At 43.6% G+C, this 19,120-nt stretch overlaps 1 protein-coding gene across 4 annotated transcripts in view; it reads left to right on the top strand.

Moving 5' to 3' along the window:
• Nucleotides 1–1,001: 1,001 nt before the first annotated feature.
• The window catches only part of NRG2 (neuregulin 2), a 196,530-nt gene continuing 178,411 nt past the window's right edge, over nt 1,002–19,120 (top strand). For all 4 annotated transcript variants that reach the window (XM_032158057.2, XM_032158056.2, XM_058441273.1 and 1 more), the window contains exon 1: nt 1,002–2,022. In XM_032158057.2, the coding sequence (XP_032013948.1) occupies nt 1,323–2,022 (700 nt within the window). In that variant the 5' untranslated portion in view covers nt 1,002–1,322. The remainder of the gene's footprint in view (nt 2,023–19,120) is intronic.

Here is a 19,120-nt window from a genome sequence, read left to right as displayed (position 1 = left end):
TTTGGATATATTGAGTTTAAGATGTCTCTTAGCCAGGAGGAAAGGTGTAGCTCTCTCTACTTCCTTTCCGGAATAGCAGTCCTAGCCTAAGTCACTCATCCTTGGACCAGTTTCCTGTGGAGCCCAGTGCGGTATAAAATTCCCCAAGAGCTCACTGGCATTCCTGAGCTCCACATCCTTCAAGGTTAAAAGCTGGGTGTCCAAAACTCCCTGGACCCTCATTGATAGGCTAATGGATTATGGACCTGGGTGTGTGTGTGTGGGTGTGTGTGTGTGTGTGTTTGTGTGTGTGTTTTAAATCAGATGCTGGCTCCAGTGCAGCAAACTCTTCTGCCTCTTGCAAGCATCAGCCTTGGAAAAAAACAAAACAAAACAAAACCCTTTTTTATGGAGCAGCCTCTGGCCCTGACAGGCTCTGGCTCTCTGTTGGCTCCCAAGAAGCCCCCCACCTTTCTTAAAGAGCAGATTTTTAAAAGATGAGGTTGTACGGTGCTCAGCCAGATCCCCACGTGGCTGCTGAAGAAAGCCCAGAGGGACTAGGCCCTTACTCAGCCACCACCTCTGCTTGGGTGTCCTCAGTGCTAAGACAAGACACCTTGTAGCCCAACTCTTTCCAAAATGACGGGGCTGGGATCCTCCCCCACCGCAAGTAGAATATCCAGCGTTCACCAGGCGGTGGCAGGACCGAACACGTGGTATCATTTAGGGGCTGGGCTCCAGGGTCCTCCTAGGAAAGAGGACAGCCCAAGAGACGAGAGGCTGGCCGGCCACCCTGGCCATGGCAACCTCTCTGGCTCCTACAGCTGCTGGCCAAAGGCAGGGGGCACGCCCTGCGTCCCATTACCACGTTCATAGGATGGTGCCAGGAGCCCGTTATCTCTTCTTCGCCTTCTCCTCACGCACCACCCCCACTGTCATGCCGATAAATCCCGAGAGCAAAGGGTGGCACGATTCCTCCCGCGTCCCTGCGGGCTGAAGGCGGGCACTAAAGCAGTGCAGTCCCAAGCTTCCCCTGCAGAAGCCGCGCTCCCCACTCGGTCCGGGGGCAGAGGGGGCGCGAGAGAGCAAGTGGGCGGGCGTCCCATCCTCCGCGTCCTCCTCCAGGTCCTGGCGCACAGGGTGGGAGCGCTGCGCTGCGCCGCGCTGCGCATCGCGGCCCGCTTGCCGCCTGCCCCCTGCCCTAGCTGGGCCACCTCCCCGGGCTGCCGGTGGAGGGCTAAGAGGCGCTAACGTTACGCTGTTTCCGGTTTTCCAGCGGGCTCTGTTTCCCCTCCCAAGGCGGCGGCGGCTGAGCGGCGGAGCCCCCCAAATGGCCTGGCCAGATGCGGCAGGTTTGCTGCTCAGCGCTGCCGCCGCCACCACTGGAGAAGGGTCGGTGCAGCAGCTACAGCGACAGCAGCAGCAGCAGCGAGAGGAGCAGCAGCAGCAGCAGCAGCAGCAGCAGCGAGAGCGGCAGCAGCAGCAGGAGCAGCAGCAACAACAGCAGCATCTCTCGTCCCGCTGCGCCCCCAGAGCCGCGGCCGCAGCAACAGCCGCAGCCCCGCAGCCCCGCAGCCCGGAGAGCCGCCGCCCGTTCGCGAGCCGCAGCCGCCGGCGGCATGAGGCGCGACCCGGCCCCCGGCTTCTCCATGCTGCTCTTCGGTGTGTCGCTCGCCTGCTACTCGCCCAGCCTCAAGTCAGTGCAGGACCAGGCGTACAAGGCACCCGTGGTGGTGGAGGGCAAGGTACAGGGGCTGGCCCCAGCCGGCGGCTCCAGCTCCAACAGCACCCGAGAGCCGCCCGCCTCGGGTCGGGTGGCGTTAGTAAAGGTGCTGGACAAGTGGCCGCTCCGGAGCGGGGGGCTGCAGCGCGAGCAGGTGATCAGCGTGGGCTCCTGTGCGCCGCTCGAAAGGAACCAGCGCTACATCTTTTTCCTGGAGCCCACGGAACAGCCCTTAGTCTTTAAGACGGCCTTTGCCCCCCTCGATACCAACGGCAAAAATCTCAAGAAAGAGGTGGGCAAGATCCTGTGCACTGACTGCGGTGAGTCGCCCCCTCCCTTTGCTGGAGAAAGGGGGGAGGGGCGAGGTGGTGGAGAATGGGGGTGGGGTGGGGAGGTGCTGCAGGTGCCCGGGCCTGGCAGCGTCCGGGCGCTGGGGGGTGGGGCCGCCCCTGGGCAGGGCGCCTGGCACTGGTGGGTGAGGGGGTTGGGGGTTGGAGAGAAGGATCAGGCTCAAAGTGTGCCAGGGGTGGGGGGCGGAGGGAGGCGCAGGCCTGTGCCAGCGGGGATCTGCGGCTGATGTATGGCATGTGGGGCTGGAAAGCTGCCATCATAGCCCAATAGCGGAAGGAAAAACGGAGAGGTCCTGGTGGTGCTGGCCTGAGGCTCAGTGAGTCAGGAGTGACCCTCGGAGGCCTTGCCCGCCGTGCTCCCGCGGGCCTGCCGTGCCCAGGCTGGCAGGGTCTGCAGGAGCAGCTGGGCAGACTCCCAGGCTGTGAAGGCCTCCGCTTACAAGTTCTCCTAGGGAATGATCGCCCCCGCCCCCTCCTTCCTCTCCTGGGCTCGTAGCTCTGCTCATCCACACCGCTGGCGCAGGCAGAGTTGGACTTTTTCTGCTACTGTTTTCCGTCCTCCATGTGGCTCCAGTTTTTTTCTCCATCGTGATTGCCTGTCTTTGCTAAGCAGGTAGCACACCCTTCTCTTAAGACTAGCAAGCAGACGCCTTTTTTTTTTTTTTTTTTTTTTTTTTTTTTAGCTGTTTCTGGGGGAATTACAAGGTCTGTTGATTGTGATGATGATGAAAGAGAGTAACTTCTGCTGAATGCTTTAAGTTCAGCTCTAACGTCTTACCCGCCGGATGTATTTGACTGCATCTCTCATCTTCATGATGTTGGATGCTGCACAGGAATGCAGGTGATTAGAAACAGAACACTGAAATCTATAGATCTCTGCAGCTGGGAATGGAAGTCTCCCATGTCAAAAGCCAAAGCAATGTCACTCTAAGAGCTTTTTCTTCTTGTCCCTGAATCCAGTACTTACTTCTTTGTAAGATATTTCAAATCAAATTGTCCCACACTGGAGTATTTGGTGTAAGCCTGTCTCCTGCTTATTCAAATTGGGGTTTCGTTTTGTCCCAACTAAAGCTGAATTTGTTGGCATGCGGTATGACTTGCTGGACTGTGTAATCGCTGGATTATGATAGATGTCCTGTACTCTTATAGAAGTTGGTGTGTTTACCAGTTTACCAACTGATTCTGGGTAGTGTAGACAGGCTTTGTTTGAGTAGCAAAGTAAGTTTTGCTGCCTTCATCTTTCTAGATCAATACCTATGATTTTTGGAAGCTTTCCTCCCCCACCCCCTTCAGGAGGCAAATTTTAGGAGTTTAGTTATGGGAGTGTATCTAGGCACTAACTATGTTAAACTGTGATCACTCTAATGAGAAGAATCTTGGCAATGTCTTAATAAGGAGGGGAAAACTTTGGTGGATAACAGCAGTTTATCACTCTGACATTATCCTTAGGAATATTGTTGACTGCTTTTTAATATGGGTTTTATCTTCTGAAATGTTTTATGAAGACAAGTAGAGACCAGCTAAGAATTTCTAGTTTTTTATTCTATTAAGTATTTTATCTGAGATCCCTTGGGGAGCTCTGAAACAGTATTGTACAGTGGAAAATAGATAGTAAAAATATTTATTGAACCTTGTCCAAGGACAGCTTCTGTTTGGTTGTTGGTGAGTTGCTCCTGCATTTGCACCATGTACATCTCCACATAATCCCTAGTCTGGGCCGCTGAGGACTTGATGGTCTTTGTCAGATAACCCCATAGAGTAACTGGCTTCTCTGCTCCCTTGTCTCCCTCCTCCTACTTTCTTCTTCCCCCAACACAATATACCTTATCAATTACACATTGTTTGTTCTAGTGGGTATTTAATAGCTTAACAGTTGAATGCAGAAATCATGAAAGATTTGAGGGTCAGAAATATGGTCTGTTTCTAGGTTATGATCGTCTCATGTTATCAAAATAGCATGTGTAGTATAGTTCTTAAAAAGATACATTTAGAACTGCAATCACTGGTAAAGGAAGGGCCCCCACATATCACAAATTATCAAGGATCAGGAATGTGTATGGCAGTAAACATTTTAGAATGCAAAAAAAATTGCTTTGAATTGATATTCAAAGGAAAGTATATAAATAGGTACCATTTTGGGGAGCCTTATATAAGGGAATTAGAAATTAAAGGACATATTTGTGAGACTTGTGGAATTGGTGATAATATAACAGAAGAGCAGAAACTGCATTTTCTTGTTTTCTACTATGTGGTTAAAGAAAACATGTACTGGTAATGGTATATTAAATAAGGAAACAAAATCATCCTAACTAACCACAACACTGTCCTTGTGCTTAGCAGGAAATAACTAACAAATTCATTTTCTGTTTTCTATTCTAAAGAAAGCCCTCTGGGCCACAGGGTCATTGGGAACATTTTCTCCTTGGAGCAGATTTGCCCATTGCAAAATAGGGAAACTGGCACTTGGAAACTGTCGTCATGGCCGTTACATTGAGCAACTGAGGTTGCATTGTTGCTTTGTTTAGCTGGTTTCAGGTCTGAGTGTGTGTAGGTTCTGAGAGGTGTGGTTCTCTGGGAGGTCATCTAGAAAGCCCGTGGGTTTTTTTTTTTGGAGGGGGGTAAAATATGGAGGGATAATATTGTGTTTAAAAATTGGCCTCAGGAGCATCAATGCTGGAGGTCACACTGGACCTCTTCTTATCAGTCCTCATAAATGGCTCTTTTCCACCGTGAAATGTTGACTTGAAGTCTGTGATCTAAGGTGGGGAAAGGTAGACAGGGGTCTTTCTGGAAGAGCAAGGCCTGCCAGAGTGATATTTTCACATATCTAATGTGTATCATTTATCCAGAAAGAGCACATCTGGTGATAGAGTTGAGTAAAATCTTTGCATTTCTTAGAAGATTGCATGTATGGAGAGAGGTGTTTTCTGTGACTTCTGTGGAAAGGCGAGGAAAAAGAGTTAGAAAGGCCTTGCAGGGATTAGCAACTCTGTACAATGTTGTAAAAACATCATGTTCTGCAAATAGTCCTGCATTTTAAAAGATGGTTGCATATATTTTGGTATAATTATACCCTATCTTGCTGTTTTCTTATATTCATGTTTTTAAGCAGTTTCCTTATTGAATAGATGCAGTAAATAGCATAAAAAATAAAGATCATTTCTTTCTTTGGGATTTCCTGATTAGCAGTTTTCCAGTGTAGAGTGTACTTTGTTGTTAAACAAGGAAAGGTGTATTCCTGGGGAATTTTACATTCTTTAGGATAGTTTTAAATTAATGTGGCACCCAGATTCACATATTAGAGAAAGGTGGTTCACAAAATTCAGCATAGCAAAAGCGACTACATATTTTTTAAATGCTGTTTATTTAAAGAATCTTTTCTTCCCCAGCCAGCTGGAAACCCAGCTGTGCTGCAGCTTGAAGATGGGAAAGTGAAACTAGATTAGAAACTGACCAGTCCTAGTGATGAGGACAAGGCATGGTTGTAGATTTAACGATTGAATTACCACCCTAATGTCATTATTTCTTGTAGTGGCTGCTTTCCTCGGCAGACTGCATTCTTGGGGCAGGAACAATAGTTTATCTTTGAGGTCTTCTTTCTCCTAGCTCTCCTGCCCCCCTGTGTTTCATACTTTGCCTGGTTTATAGAAGGACTCTCCATCAGTGTCATTTGAATGGATAAAGTCAAGTGAAGTTAAAGAAAGCCTCCAGATTAATACTAAAACAATCTTAACTCTCTGACCTGTGACATCAAGTCCTGTGCTGAAAAGCTGAGTTTGATGATAGCCTTTACCTGTCGCTATGGGAACCTTTCTTCCAAAAGAATCATTATCAACTAGAGTACTTAACCACAATGTGCTTAATCATTGTGCTGATTAGTGTTAATGGGATTTGAGCAGTGGAGAATAAAGATCTTGCTGGAAAAGACCCTCTTATTTTTTTTCTTTTGGAAGGTAGATTACTACTTGCCCACCCCCAAATTTAAACAAAAATAAAACAACCGTCGGTTTGAATTAACAAATAGTTTGAGAGCTAGGGATGGTGGTCTATTAACAATCTAGGTGACTAACTTCCTCTCGGCCCCTAATCAAGGCAAGTGTGCTTCCCCTTTACCATCCTCTTTTATGTAGGACATTTAAATTTTATTTCCTAATATCAATTAGTTTTTTCTTTATAAAATTATATTTATATTTTTGGAGCTGTAGCACATTTATATGGCTCAAAATTCAGAAAATACATAAAAATATATGATGAAAAGTTTCCTTTTTAACCCCCGTTCTCAGCTACTCAGCTTTAAGGCTCTCTGGTAAAATATTCACGAATAATTTATTCTTGAAGTGTGTGTTTCTCTAAAAACACAATGTTTTTCAAAGTAGTCTTTTTTTTTTTTTGAGACGGAGTCTTGCTCTGTCGCCCAGGCTAGAGTGCAGTGGCACATTCTCAGCTCACTGCAACCTCCGTCTCCCTGGTTCAAGCGGTTCTCCTGCCTCAGCCTCCTGAGGAGCTGGGATTACAGGCACCCGCCGCCACGCCCGATTAATTTTTGTATTTTTAGTAGAGACCGGTTTTCACCATCTTGGCCTGGCTGGCCTTGAACTCCTGACCTCGTGATCCACCCCTGCCTTGGCCTCCCAAAGTGCTTGGATTACAGGCGTGAGCCACAGCACCCGGCCCAAAGTAGTCTTATATTTTCTTTCAACAGAGGGAGAATGTTAATTTTGCCATTAAGCCAATTTTGTGGTAAATTCTTCCCAGGTAATACATATTTTCTTAACCTAGCCCAAGATCTTATCTACCTAGTTCCAATGATCTCTGAGTCCTCTATCTCAAGTATCCATTAAAGGATCCTCTTTTCTCCTCAATACCTTACCTCACAAATGTAATTCTGGACTCAGGAATGAAAATACCAACTTATTTTTCAGATACTTTGCCATTAAGTTTTCCATGACAATAAATTTTATGTCTTAATTGGGATGCTCAAAGGAGAGATCCAAAGGTTTATCACTGAGATTTAGGGATGCATCTCAACCCATACAGCAATTCTTATTTTTCACATGCTTGGTGATCTCACAGTAGTGTCCATGTGGGAGATCACGTGATTTCACAGATAAAAAGAGAAAACTCCACAGTGCATGATTGCTTTGATTTTCATTCAGAAGCCAGAGACCCCAGTTGTCAATGAAGAGTTTGATTTTGACCATATTCATACACAGCTGGTACAATCCCAGGGAATTTAGCTATCTGAATACTGTTCTGAAGTACGTTTAAGGTAACTGATTTGAACATAGTGTTAAAATTTCAGAGGATCAGGGAATTGCCATTTGGATACATAGGAAAAAAGTAAATATGCAGATATCAAAACAGCAGAAGTCTTAACCCTCTAAGCGCTGTTTGCTTAGTGGCATTTGGCAATTTTGAAAATTTGGGAAAGGAATGGTGATACCAGTATCACTGAAGTTTCCCCAATGCAGTTTTCAACAACTTGTTCTTAGATCTGTCTTTGCAAGATCTGAAGTGCTGTTAGTATAATTTGCACTAAAAGTCAAAGAAATTTCCCCCCAAATTTTGTGTTTGGATGGATGGGTGTATATGGTGTGGGGATTTTTGTCTTACTTGTTTCTAGCAAATTAACCCTCTCCTCCCACTTACTTTTTGGAATTTGTACATAGAAATAAGTCCAGTTTATGAATTTCAAGGGATGATACAGGGAACTCTTTAGGAAACTAGGGAAAGTAGATGAATTAATCGGTAGAAGTGCTAAATTATGACAAGTTTGAACAATGACTTTTATATTTAATTAAAGTAGACTTCTTTAAAAACAGTAATACGCTCAGATGAATCTTGCTGAGCTAGAGCTCCATGTCAGGTTGTAAGAACTGAAGCACACATAGAGGATGATTAAAAGGTATTAGGATGACATGAAAGGACATTCTGTACCCAGGCAAAGAGCTAGGAAGCTTTTGCCAGTCTGGGGTCAAAAGACAAATTCGCACTTATGGAGTGTGATTAATTGCTGCTAATCAGCTATAATGTTTTTGATAATTATGAAATGAAGTTAAGTTAAGGAGCCTTCCTTCTCTGGCTAGTTGGGAGAGTGTGGCATATGAGCTCCATTCTACAGTAACATTCCCTTCCCACTTTGTATATGCAGTAAGACAAATGGCCTCTCCAGGGACCTTCTCTGGGACAGAGGCCTGACACTTCCAGAGCGTGTCAGCTGTGCTCTATGCCTCTGTTCAGGACCTGATTGTGCTGCTAGACTCCTGAGTGTGGGGCAAGACTGGTGGTTAACATTTCATTTACCCTTGCAGATGTTTCTAGAGCAGCAGAGGCACAGGTACTGTAGAAAGCTTCTGTATTCTGCAAGCAGCGCAGACCTCCAAGATGTGATGATCAGATTACTTTTTTTTTCTCTCCCCAGAAACAGAATCCACAGTGGTTCTGTTTATCAGTCCCAGTTTCCTGCCCTGTGCTGAGGACACTGGCTCCCTTACACCTTCTTTCCCTGATCTGTTATATAAAGACTGAGGATCTGTCTTTGTCCTTTATGCTGGGATGTTTTACTTGGTCTTGATCTTGGTATTGATCCAACTAACAGAAGCCAAGCTGAATTAACATTCCTCAGAATTGAATGAGAGGAAGGTCACAAAATGGCTGCAAAAGTCAGGACATCATGAATTCTATTGTGACAGTGATGCAATCTGGTATTCCAAAAGTTTTATTGCAAAAAGAACTTTCTTTTAATTCAATCTTTTAAATGTTTGCTTCGACAAATATTTAAATATATGTTCTGTGAAAAGAACAAGTTACTTTAGAGGAGCTGCATCAGATACAGTCGCCATCATCAATGAGCTTACAATCATATAACGGTAATTTAACTTAGAATATGATAAACACTATAAGATATGCCAACATAGTGCTTTTGGGAGGAGGAGAAGAGTCAAAAAGGAAAGAAAGATAATATCTGGTTAGAAGATTAAAGAAAGTTTCTTGGAGAAGTAGTTTGAGAAGGGTTTCCAATAATCAGAGATAGCTGAGGTGAGAGTAGTTTGGGGATAGAGATGAATCAATTGATTATTGTATTTCATGCAGCAAGAGCAGCATTCTCAGTAGTAGAGGGCGGATGTTTGTGGAATAATAAAAAACAAAAAACAAAATAAAAGAGGAACGAAAATGATGAGCCTGGAGAGGTAGATTAGGGTGATATTGTCTTTCTTTCTTTGCAGAGATGGGGTTTCGTCATGTTGCTCAGGCTGGTCTCGAACTCCTGAGCTCAAGTGATCTTCCCACTTTGACCTTCCAAAGTCCTGGGATTACAGGTGTGAGCCACTGCGCCCAGCCTAGGGTGATATTTTAATCAGTCTTGAATGCTAGACTGATTAATTATTCTTAATTATGTAAGTAGTATTTGAAGGCTTAGGTTAAGAGTAACTCAGTAACATTTTGTAGTTCAGTGAATGGGTCTTGCACATATTTCGTTAAATTTAGCTGGAAGTTTCGTTTTTTTTTTTTGCTATAGTATTCTATTCATGTTATTATAGATGGTATTATTCATTTAATTTCATTTTTCAGTTACTCATCGTAGTATGTAGAAATATCATTGTTTTGTTTTGTTTCATATATTGACTTTGTATGTTGTGACCTGAATACATTCACTTATTTGTTCTATTAACTTTCTTTTTGTATATTAATCGGGATTTTCTATATACATAATTGCGTTGTCAATGAAAAAAAGACATGTATTTTTTCCTTTCTAATCTGTTTCTCATTTGTTTCTTTTTCTTGCCTTATTACACTGGCTAGGACTGCCAAAGTGCAATGTTGAATAGAAGTGATAAAGGCAGACATTCTTTTTCTATTCATGCAGGAAAACATTCAGACTTTCATGATTAGGTATGATTTCAGCTAAAAGTTTTTCATAGCTGCCCTTCCTTCAGAAAAGGAACCCATCTTTTGTGGCCGGGCGCAGTGGCTCACCCCTGTAATCCCAGCACTTTGGGAGGCCAAGGCAGGTGGATCATGAGGTCAGGAGATCGAGACCATCCTGGCTAACATGGTGAAATCCCATCTGTATTAAAAATACAAAAAATTAGCTGGGTGTGGTGCCACGGGCCTGTAGTCCCAGCTACTCGGGAGGCTGAGGCAGGAGAATCACTTGAACTTGGGAGGCAGAGGTTGCAGTGAGCCAAGATCGTGCCACAGCACTGCAGCCTGGGTGACAGAGCGAGACTCCATCTCAAAAAAAAAAAGGAAACCATCTTTTGCATTTTCCAGCTGGGTGATATTGGGCAGGTTACTTTCTGTGTCTTAGTTTCCTGTAAAATGAAGATAGTGATAGCACTTAATAGAATTGCTATGAGTATTAAATGTAATAATGCATGTAAAATAATTAACATATCACTTCCTTGAAAAATGTTAATTATTAACCAATGTGAGCAGGAAGACTAGGTAAATTAAAATATTAAGTTCCAGAAGCAGACCAGGGGCAGGCAAGAGGAAACAGTTTTATGAACAACTATGTTTTTCACCCGGATATTCCCATTTGTTTCAACTTGAGAGTTATTGGGCTGGATCTGGTGGAGGTGGTGGTGAGAAGAGAATGGGTTATGTGTGTGGTCTCATTGTGGAGACACCCATGTGAGTCCCAGGATATGAATGCTCATTCTGTGGAGATCCCAAGTAGCCTACAGATCTTGATGTGCTCATGGGTACGTGCTGGTCAATTTTTTGAGAAGACTGAAGATAGATACTGTTTTTCTCTGTTTCACAAATGGGAGGACTAAGACCCATACTCCATAGTGTCTCTTTCAAACTCCTATCATACTGGTGGGGTGAACCAAGTTCTGGAGTCCTGCCAGGCTTGCTCTTTGACTTCGGTAGGTCTTATCTTACATCTTTACTGTTGTCTAGAGAAGTTGCTGAAAGTCCCTGGAAAATGGCTGAAAGCTTCCTTATTTTCAGATAGGGTCCCTGACCCATCCTGCTTTGATTTGGGGGTTTCCAGGGTTGGGAGTGGGTTCACACTGAATCATTCATCCTTTTCTTGTTTCTGTAGTGAGTTGTAATATATCCAGTGGCTTCCCAAGGTCAGAGGAATAGAGATGTGATCATGTAACAGGTGACATTTTTTGAGTTTGTGTGATTTTATTTTTATTTTAAATAATTAATTGATATGTGAAACCTGATGAAAGTAGGAAACTTTTTAAGTGTTTGTAGGAAAAAGACTGCTAATTGTTTTACATACGTGATCTCATTTAATACCCATAACAATTATATTAAGTGCTATCACTATCTTCGTTTTATAGAAAATGAAAATACAGAAAGTAATGTATTTGTGGGTTCTTCCTTTAAATATTTGTTGTTTATTATTACCCCTCAGGTCCTTGGCTGGCCATGAATCCCCTGACCTCAAGAAGTAGTCTTTATTTTTTCTTATTCTTAAAGTCTTAGTATTTGTGGCCTATATTATTTATATAACACTTATCATTTAATGCCACACATTGCTAATTATCTTTCGATGGGTCAGTATCTTATCTCGTTTACCTGGTGGTAAGATCTTTAGGGGCAGTAATTTAAAATATGGTGAAGTTAATATTTGATTGCTGGTATTGCCAAGTAAAAAGGGAGCAGTGGGAACATTTGCTTTCTCTACTGCCCACTTTTTTCCTAGACACATTTCAAGATTCATCAAATGACAGCCCAGGCTAAGGGACAACCATGGAAAGTACCTTCAGACATTTTGATGAGGGTGGAATTTTGCTTCTCGGTCATGTTTCAGTTCTGTTTTTTTTTTTCTCTTAAGAGTCCATAGTTTCTTTATTTTCTTGCAAGTAATTGTTCCCTTTTATTGAGTTTTAGAATTATCTCTAGGTAGTTTTCCTCATGTATGTCAATATTTTGGCTTGTGTTCTTTTTCTGTGTTTTGGTTAGTTGGCATTCTGCAAAATTTACCAGTTTCACTTGCCACCTGAGCTTTTTGGATATTCCTTATTCTGGTCTCTCACTGGAATACCCAGCTGCACTCTTAATCTGGCCTGTTCATGCTTCAGGCTGAATACCTTCAGAGGTAAGAGGTATGACCAGGTTCCTTTTTTGTAGTAAGCTGAGATCACGAATTAGGAGTAGCACCTTTTTTGCCTAGTAGACAATTTGGGGGCTTCTGGAGGCCAGTACTGGTCCTTTGATCACTGGTTTTTGTTTTGAAAGGGGGGGTGGTGGGAGCCCAATGCTTTCTCCTAATGTTTCTCCGTTGGCATATTCATTCTTACACCATTCCCTTGAAATGAGGCATTTTCTGCCATGTCTGCTTGGCTGAAGTATTGGGTAGGGTGTGGGCTTCTCCTCTAGCTCCAAGTTCCCAAGGACTGTTGGACACCACCTTGCAGAAGGCTCTGGCACTCAGCATCCTTGAGTCTGAGTCCCTTCCACTGGTGCCTTTGGCCATAGGTATGATCTCAATACAGCATCTTGCCGCACTTGCTTAGACCAGCAATAGATTTCTTAAGCACTGCCCCATCGATGCCTCTTTTCTGGAGTACCTTTGTATGGCTTCAGAGAGGAGGGTTTATTTACCAGTTAGGATGGAACAGGTAGTGATTAAGCAGATGATCTGTCATGTCTGAATCCCTGTCTCTGGACGAGAGAAAACAGCAGGGCTGCATCCAGGGCAACTTTTCTAGCACTGTTATTGGTTGATTTGATTTTAGGGGAAAAATAGTGAAAATAAAAATTTTTTTTAAAAGAAAGAAAGGAGTCGCAGACCATGACAGGATCCAGTTGTTGCAGGCTGAATCCAAGGCCCGTAAGTGAAGAGTTTCTTTTAAAGGACTCTGGGACTTCCAAAGACAGCCTGTCTGACTGCTTACTGTTGGTTGGTTTCTTTTTCACAGTCTGTTTGTATGGGTTTTACTTCTGACCCTCTCTTACCTGAGGCTTCACCTCTCCCACCTCATCCCACCTGGCTTCCTTCCTTTCTGCTTAGGCCTGCTGATAGAATTGCTCTTCTCTGAATGTACCATCCATTCTTCAGCCCCCATTGCCAAGAATCAGGAAAATTTCCAGAAATTTTTGGTATAAAATTCCCAACCCTTCCTTAGACCTTAGGTCTGACAGACCCAATGGGGAGGTAGGCACAAGCCTGGGATAGGATGAAGGTGGAACAAAATCCAGTAAATCTGGCTGAGTTTCCCTTAAGTTGGATTCTTTTGGACATAACATGGAGTTTTGTTTTCCAGAAGTCATCTTCCATAATTCCAGGTCTCATTTTCAAAAGGAATCCTTTCTCCAAAAAGGCTAGTAACATTCACTGGTCTCTTAGTAACATATACATTAAGTTGTCTTGGCCAAGTACTGACAGAGATTCCTTTCAGATGGCACCTCCAGAGCTCAGCCCAGGTGATTCAGGCCAATGCTAAGAAAATCCCACCATGTAGAGCCAAGTAGTATTAGCATCTGGGCAGAGCCAGACACCACCACCTCTGAGAGAAAGGAGAAAGGTCTTTCTGCTGGAAAGAATCTAATTTGTAAGTTGAAGGGAGGCACATGGGTGGCTCCCAGATTGGAAGCGAGCTTTCCGTCTTTGTTTCTTACTGTGTAAATTATCTGAGTAGGTTTCCACTGTGTATGGTTTACACTCAGCCAACTGAAAGGGCAAACGGGAGCTGGAGCTGAGACTGGTTCCCTTGGAAGTGCTGTTTTCACCTCTGCCAGGCTTGCCCCTGCTTCACCTATGCCCACAGACAATATGGGCTCTGCGCTTCTCCTGCATGGTGTTACAGCCTCAGGGCCTCTGGTGAACGGTCTGCCTTACATCCAGAGCTTGTCGTACAGAGGTAAAAAAGTTAAAGGCATTGGTTTTAGATTAGTTCTGTAAAGGGATCACCTTAAACTAGTGCATCCTAGGGAGCTCTGTCTAAAAGAAAACACTGAGTTGGTAAAGAGTCCCAGTGGGTTTGATGGGCTTCATTGGGTCAAGGTCATGAACCATATATATTTTTTTAAGTATAAGAGTTTACTTTTCTCATGTCTGAAATTAAATAACAGCCTAATCATTCCGGAGTAGGAATGAGTGTTGTCATTGTAAGAGGGAGAAAAGGGCGATCAATAGTGCTGCTCTGTCCACATGACTCAGGGAGTAATCCAATGACCTAACTCTCCATTCTAGGGTTCAAAGATTACTTTCTGCGGAGGAGTTTGCTACTAGCAATGTGGCTTTGGGAGGGGAGCCTTACGGTTGGCTTGCAGTTGACCCAGTCAGGCTTAAAAATTGAAGCTGGTTTGTGGATCCTGCCATGGGTTCCTCCAGGAATGCTGTCATAGTGTTTGGTTTTCTGATACACCTCTTTCCCCTCTCCCTTCTTTTTAGGTCATTCAATCACCATGTCTTCTTTTGACCACTTTGTAGAGGGTACAGTCCCTTAGGGGTTGTCCTTGGTTCTCCTCTCAATTTATGAAATCTGATTTGAAGGTTTCATCTGTTCATAGCAGAATGGTTACGGCTGCACGCTGGAGCTTTGTTGTTGTTGTTGTTTGAGAAGAGTCTTGCTCTGTCACCCAGGCTGGAGTGCAGTGGTACGATCTCAGCTCACTGCAACCTCCGCCTTCCAGATTCAAGCAATTCTCCTGCCTCAGCCTGGAGCTGACTTTTAAAGGCGAGTCCTTACTCTGTGACTTACTAGCTGGATAACCTGGGGAAAATTAATAAACCTCTTTGTGCCTCAGGTTTCCCAACTATATTATGGGACTCACAGTAATACCTACCTTATAGCATTGTGATGAACATTTGGTGAGTTACTCCACATTAAGTGCTTAGAGAACAGTGCCTTCTTATAGAAAACATTCAATGCAGGCTAGCTGCAATTACTGTCGTGTCTGTCATTAGTGGAAAGAGAATGGCTTTTGATTCAGATGGGTATGTGACTGTTCCTGACTGTGTTCCTTACTTGCTGTGTGAACTTGGGAAAAGTCCCTTAATTTTTTTGAGTCCCAGTTTCTACCTGCCTATGGCAGTTATCGATTGTGGTATGGCAAAACACCCCAAAATGGAATAGCTTAACACACCAACAGTTATTTGTTATAATCTCTCACAGTCCTGGGAATTGAGGGGCTCAGCTAGGAGGTTTAGTATCTTTCATGTATTTTAGTCAGATGGTGGCTGAACAGTCAGTCAGTAGTTGCGACAAGGTCATTTCAAAGTTTCTTCTCTGACATGTCAAGCAGATAATTCTGGCTGGTTTTCATCTGGGAGTGTAGCCGGGTCTGAGGACCAAGGACCTTGCCTGGGTTTCCTCACAGTACCATGGCTAGGCCCAGGAATAAGCATCCCAAGAGAGGGCCAGATAAAAGCTCTATTGTCTCTTAGGGTCTAGCTTCAGAAGTCACATAGCATCACATCCACCACATTCTGCTTGCTAGAAGAGAGTTACTAAGACCTGACCAGATTCAAGGGGAGGAGAATTACACACCACCTTTTGGTGGAAGGAGGGTCAAAGAATTTGTGGACATTACAGTTTGACCACTGGCACAAATTATTTACATTCTTCACACATGAAAAATATACTCATCTCCACCCAAAACCTCCCCCCGGCCCCCTGGTCAATGTCTCATCTATTATGGCATCAGGCTCAGGTTCAGGAGTCAGGGTCTCATCGTCTCAATCAGGCCTATGTGAAGTTGAGACTCCTCAATGCGGTTCCATGGGTATAGCAACTCGAGTACTGCTCCTCTTGATCTGAAGACTGTGAACTCAAGAGACAAGTTATCTGTCCTCCACACCAAATACAACACTGAGATAGATTTGGGATAACTACTACAGATGCCTGTTTTAAAAAAATTGGTAACACTTACATTTTAAAATGACTATTTTTATTTTTTTCTTCAGATTTTGAAATAATTTCAGACTTATTATAATACAAGAAAGTTGCAAAAATAGTACAGAGTTCCCAAATACTCTTTGCCTAGCTTCCTCAAATGACACAACATGTAAAATGATTAAAACCAGGACATTAATAGTACGGATGCAATACTATTAGCTAATCTATAGACCTTATTCAAATTTTGCCAGTTGTCTTACTAATGGCCTTTTCCTGGTCTAGGACCCAATCTAGAATCCTACATCACATTTAGTTGTCATGTCTCTTTAATTTTCTTTTTTTTTTTTTTTTTTTGAGACGGAGTCTTGCTCTGTCGCCCAGGCTGGAGTGCAGTGGCGCGATCTCGGCTCACTGCAACCTCCGCCTCCCGGGTTCACGCCATTCTCCTGCCTCAGCCTCTCCGAGTAGCTGGGACTACAGGCGCCCGCCACCACGCCCGGCTAATTTTTTGTATTTTTGGTAGAGACGGGGTTTCACCGTGGTCTCGATCTCCTGACCTCGTGATCCGCCCGCCTCGGCCTCCCAAAGTGCTGGGATTACAAGCGTGAGCCACCGCGCCCGGCCTGTCTCTTTAATTTTCTATCTACAGTAGATGATTCCATTTAGAAAGGAGGGAAACATTTGTTGCTAGTCCCTAGCAGTTTTGAAATCCAGCCTGGCATGGGAGTAGGGCTCAGTCCTATTGCCTGGGAATGATTCTTCACTGTTCGTTGTTCTATCCTATGGCTCCCGGTTCTGTCCTCTGAATTACCCTTTTTTTCCCGTAAGATGTAGCCCGTGTTTGCAGCTAAGCAGTTTTCTCAGCCTGCTTCCTACTTGTAGATGTCCCTTTTCATCCAAGCTGGTGATGTTCCTGCTAGTATAGTAGTCCCCCCATTCATGCGGGCATGTTCCACCCCCAGCAAATGTGCGAAACTGCAGATAGTACTAGGCCTTATATGTACTATGTTTTTCCTACACATACATACATATGATAAAGTTTAATTTATAAATTAGGCACACTAAGAGATTAACAACACATAATAATAACAGAACAATTATAACAATATATACTGTAATAAAAGTTATGTGAATGTGGTCTCTCTCTCAAAATATCCTATTGTATTAAACCATGGAAAGTGAAACCATAGATAAGGGGGGGACTACTACATACTTCTTTTAAAAAGTGTATGGTTTTTCTGGTGAATCTTATTGGGGTTTACTGCCTTAGACAAAAGCCACACCCACAAATCTTCTTAACATAAGCTCTTCTCTACTTTGAGTTCCCTCTGAGGCTGCAGTGGGATAATACTCTTTAAGATTTGTAGAATTCCTATTATTTAATAGAAAGGATCTGTGAGGCACATTCTGAAGATCTATGGAGAGGCCTGGTGCAGTGGCTCATGCCTGTAGTCCCAGTACTTTGGGAGGCCAGGGCAGATGGATTGCTTGAACCCAGGAGTTTGACACCAGCTTGGGCAACATATGGAGACCTCATCTCTACAATTTTCTTTTTTTGTAATTAGCCAGGCATAGTGAAGCATGCCTGTGGTCTCAGCTACTCTGGAGGCTGAGGCAGGAGGATCACCTGAGTCTGGGAGGTTGAGGCTGCAACGAGCTGTGATTGCACCACTGCACTCTAGCCTGGGGGACAGAGTGAAACCCCGTCTCAAAAACAAAAACAAAAAAGACCCATGGAAGGACTTTTGTTTGTCTCAAACATTCTTTGAGGCATTGCCTTTGATCTTTCCAGGGTCTTAACGAAAGACATAATTCAAAAAGTCTCAAACTGAGCTCAATATCTTCTTGCCGTACCCTGTTATGTTTAGGACACTCCTACCCTAAGTAACAGCATTTATCTAGTCTTCCAAGCTGTTAGAAATGTCAAAATCATCTTTGACTCTTTTTTCACTCTTATCCCCTGTATAGAGGACATTGACGAGTCATGACAGTTTTTACTACTGCAAAGTCTCCCCAATCCAATTCTTTTCATTCATGATGCTCTAGTTGGAACTTTTCTTTTCTTTTCTTTCTTTCTTTTCTTTTTTTTTTTTCTAGAGATGAGATCTTACTGTGTTGCCTAGGCTGGAGTACAGTGGCTGTTCACAGGTGTGATAATAGCATACTACAGCTTGGAACTCGTGGGCTGGAGCAGTCCTCCCCACCTCAGCCTCCCAAGTAGCTGGGCCTGCTGTCATGTGCCACTGTGCCTGGCTTCTAGTTGGATACTTATATCTCACCTAGCCTGCCTTAGTGGCTGTAAATGGAATTCCCTAGTTTCAGAGTCTCTGTTCTCTTCTATTATCTATTGCTAGAATTCACTTTCTAAAACAGAGTAATTATCTCTTCCCAACCCAAAAATCTTCAATAGCTTCCTATGTCCTGTGGCATAAAGAGAAACTTCTTCACAGGGCATGCAAGACCTTCCACAATTTGGCTCCTACCTATCTGTGATCCTTCAGTCCGCTCTTTCACACTTACTCTTTGCCATAGCTAAAATGATCTACTTGACAATTTCAAACAAATTTTACATTTGTATTCTTTAGTGCTTTTGCTCATTCTGTTTCCTTGGCTTAGTATGCCTTTCCATTTCCTCTTCTCAGTCAGTTTCTTGCCTCCTCTTCCTTCTGGGCTTAGCTCAGATTCCGCTTCTCCTCAAAGCTTTTTCTGATCCCCTCAGTCAGAATGAATCATGGCCTCCTGTGTTTCTGTGGCAGTTCATTGCTCCTCTGCAAACATCAAGGCCTAGTCTATCACTTGGCATAGTCGGATGGGGGAGGAGGGCAACTGTGTGTGCGGTCCTCCAGACTGTGAGCTTCGTGAGTGCAAGATGGAGCTGCAGCAAAAGATGTATCTTCTTTATCTTTTTGTGCCTTATGTAAGTTAACTAACAACTGCTGGGTGACTTGAAGAGAGTGACCTTAGGATTTTATCTTGGGATTAAAACTGGCCATTGGGAATAAGCATCTGGCTCATGGAAGGAAACTGACCTTAGGTACGTATATATTGGTAGAAATATGAAGGCAGTAAATTGAGACAGTCACTTTAGAAAAAAAGCCAAATCTCTGATATGTGATTTGAATCTGTGTTTTATTAGCTTCTGTGGGAAGCACCTTGAAAGGATTATTCAGGATTAGAGAATATGGCTGTTTTTTATACTACTGTATCTCGATCAACTTCATGGTACTTGGTACATAATAGGAGCTCAATAAACATTA

Source organism: Hylobates moloch, unplaced genomic scaffold (genome assembly GCF_009828535.3).
Source record: "Hylobates moloch isolate HMO894 unplaced genomic scaffold, HMol_V3 SCAFFOLD_6, whole genome shotgun sequence".
In the NCBI taxonomy this organism is placed as follows: domain Eukaryota; kingdom Metazoa; phylum Chordata; class Mammalia; order Primates; family Hylobatidae; genus Hylobates; species Hylobates moloch.
This window is presented reverse-complemented; position numbering and strand designations above follow the sequence as displayed.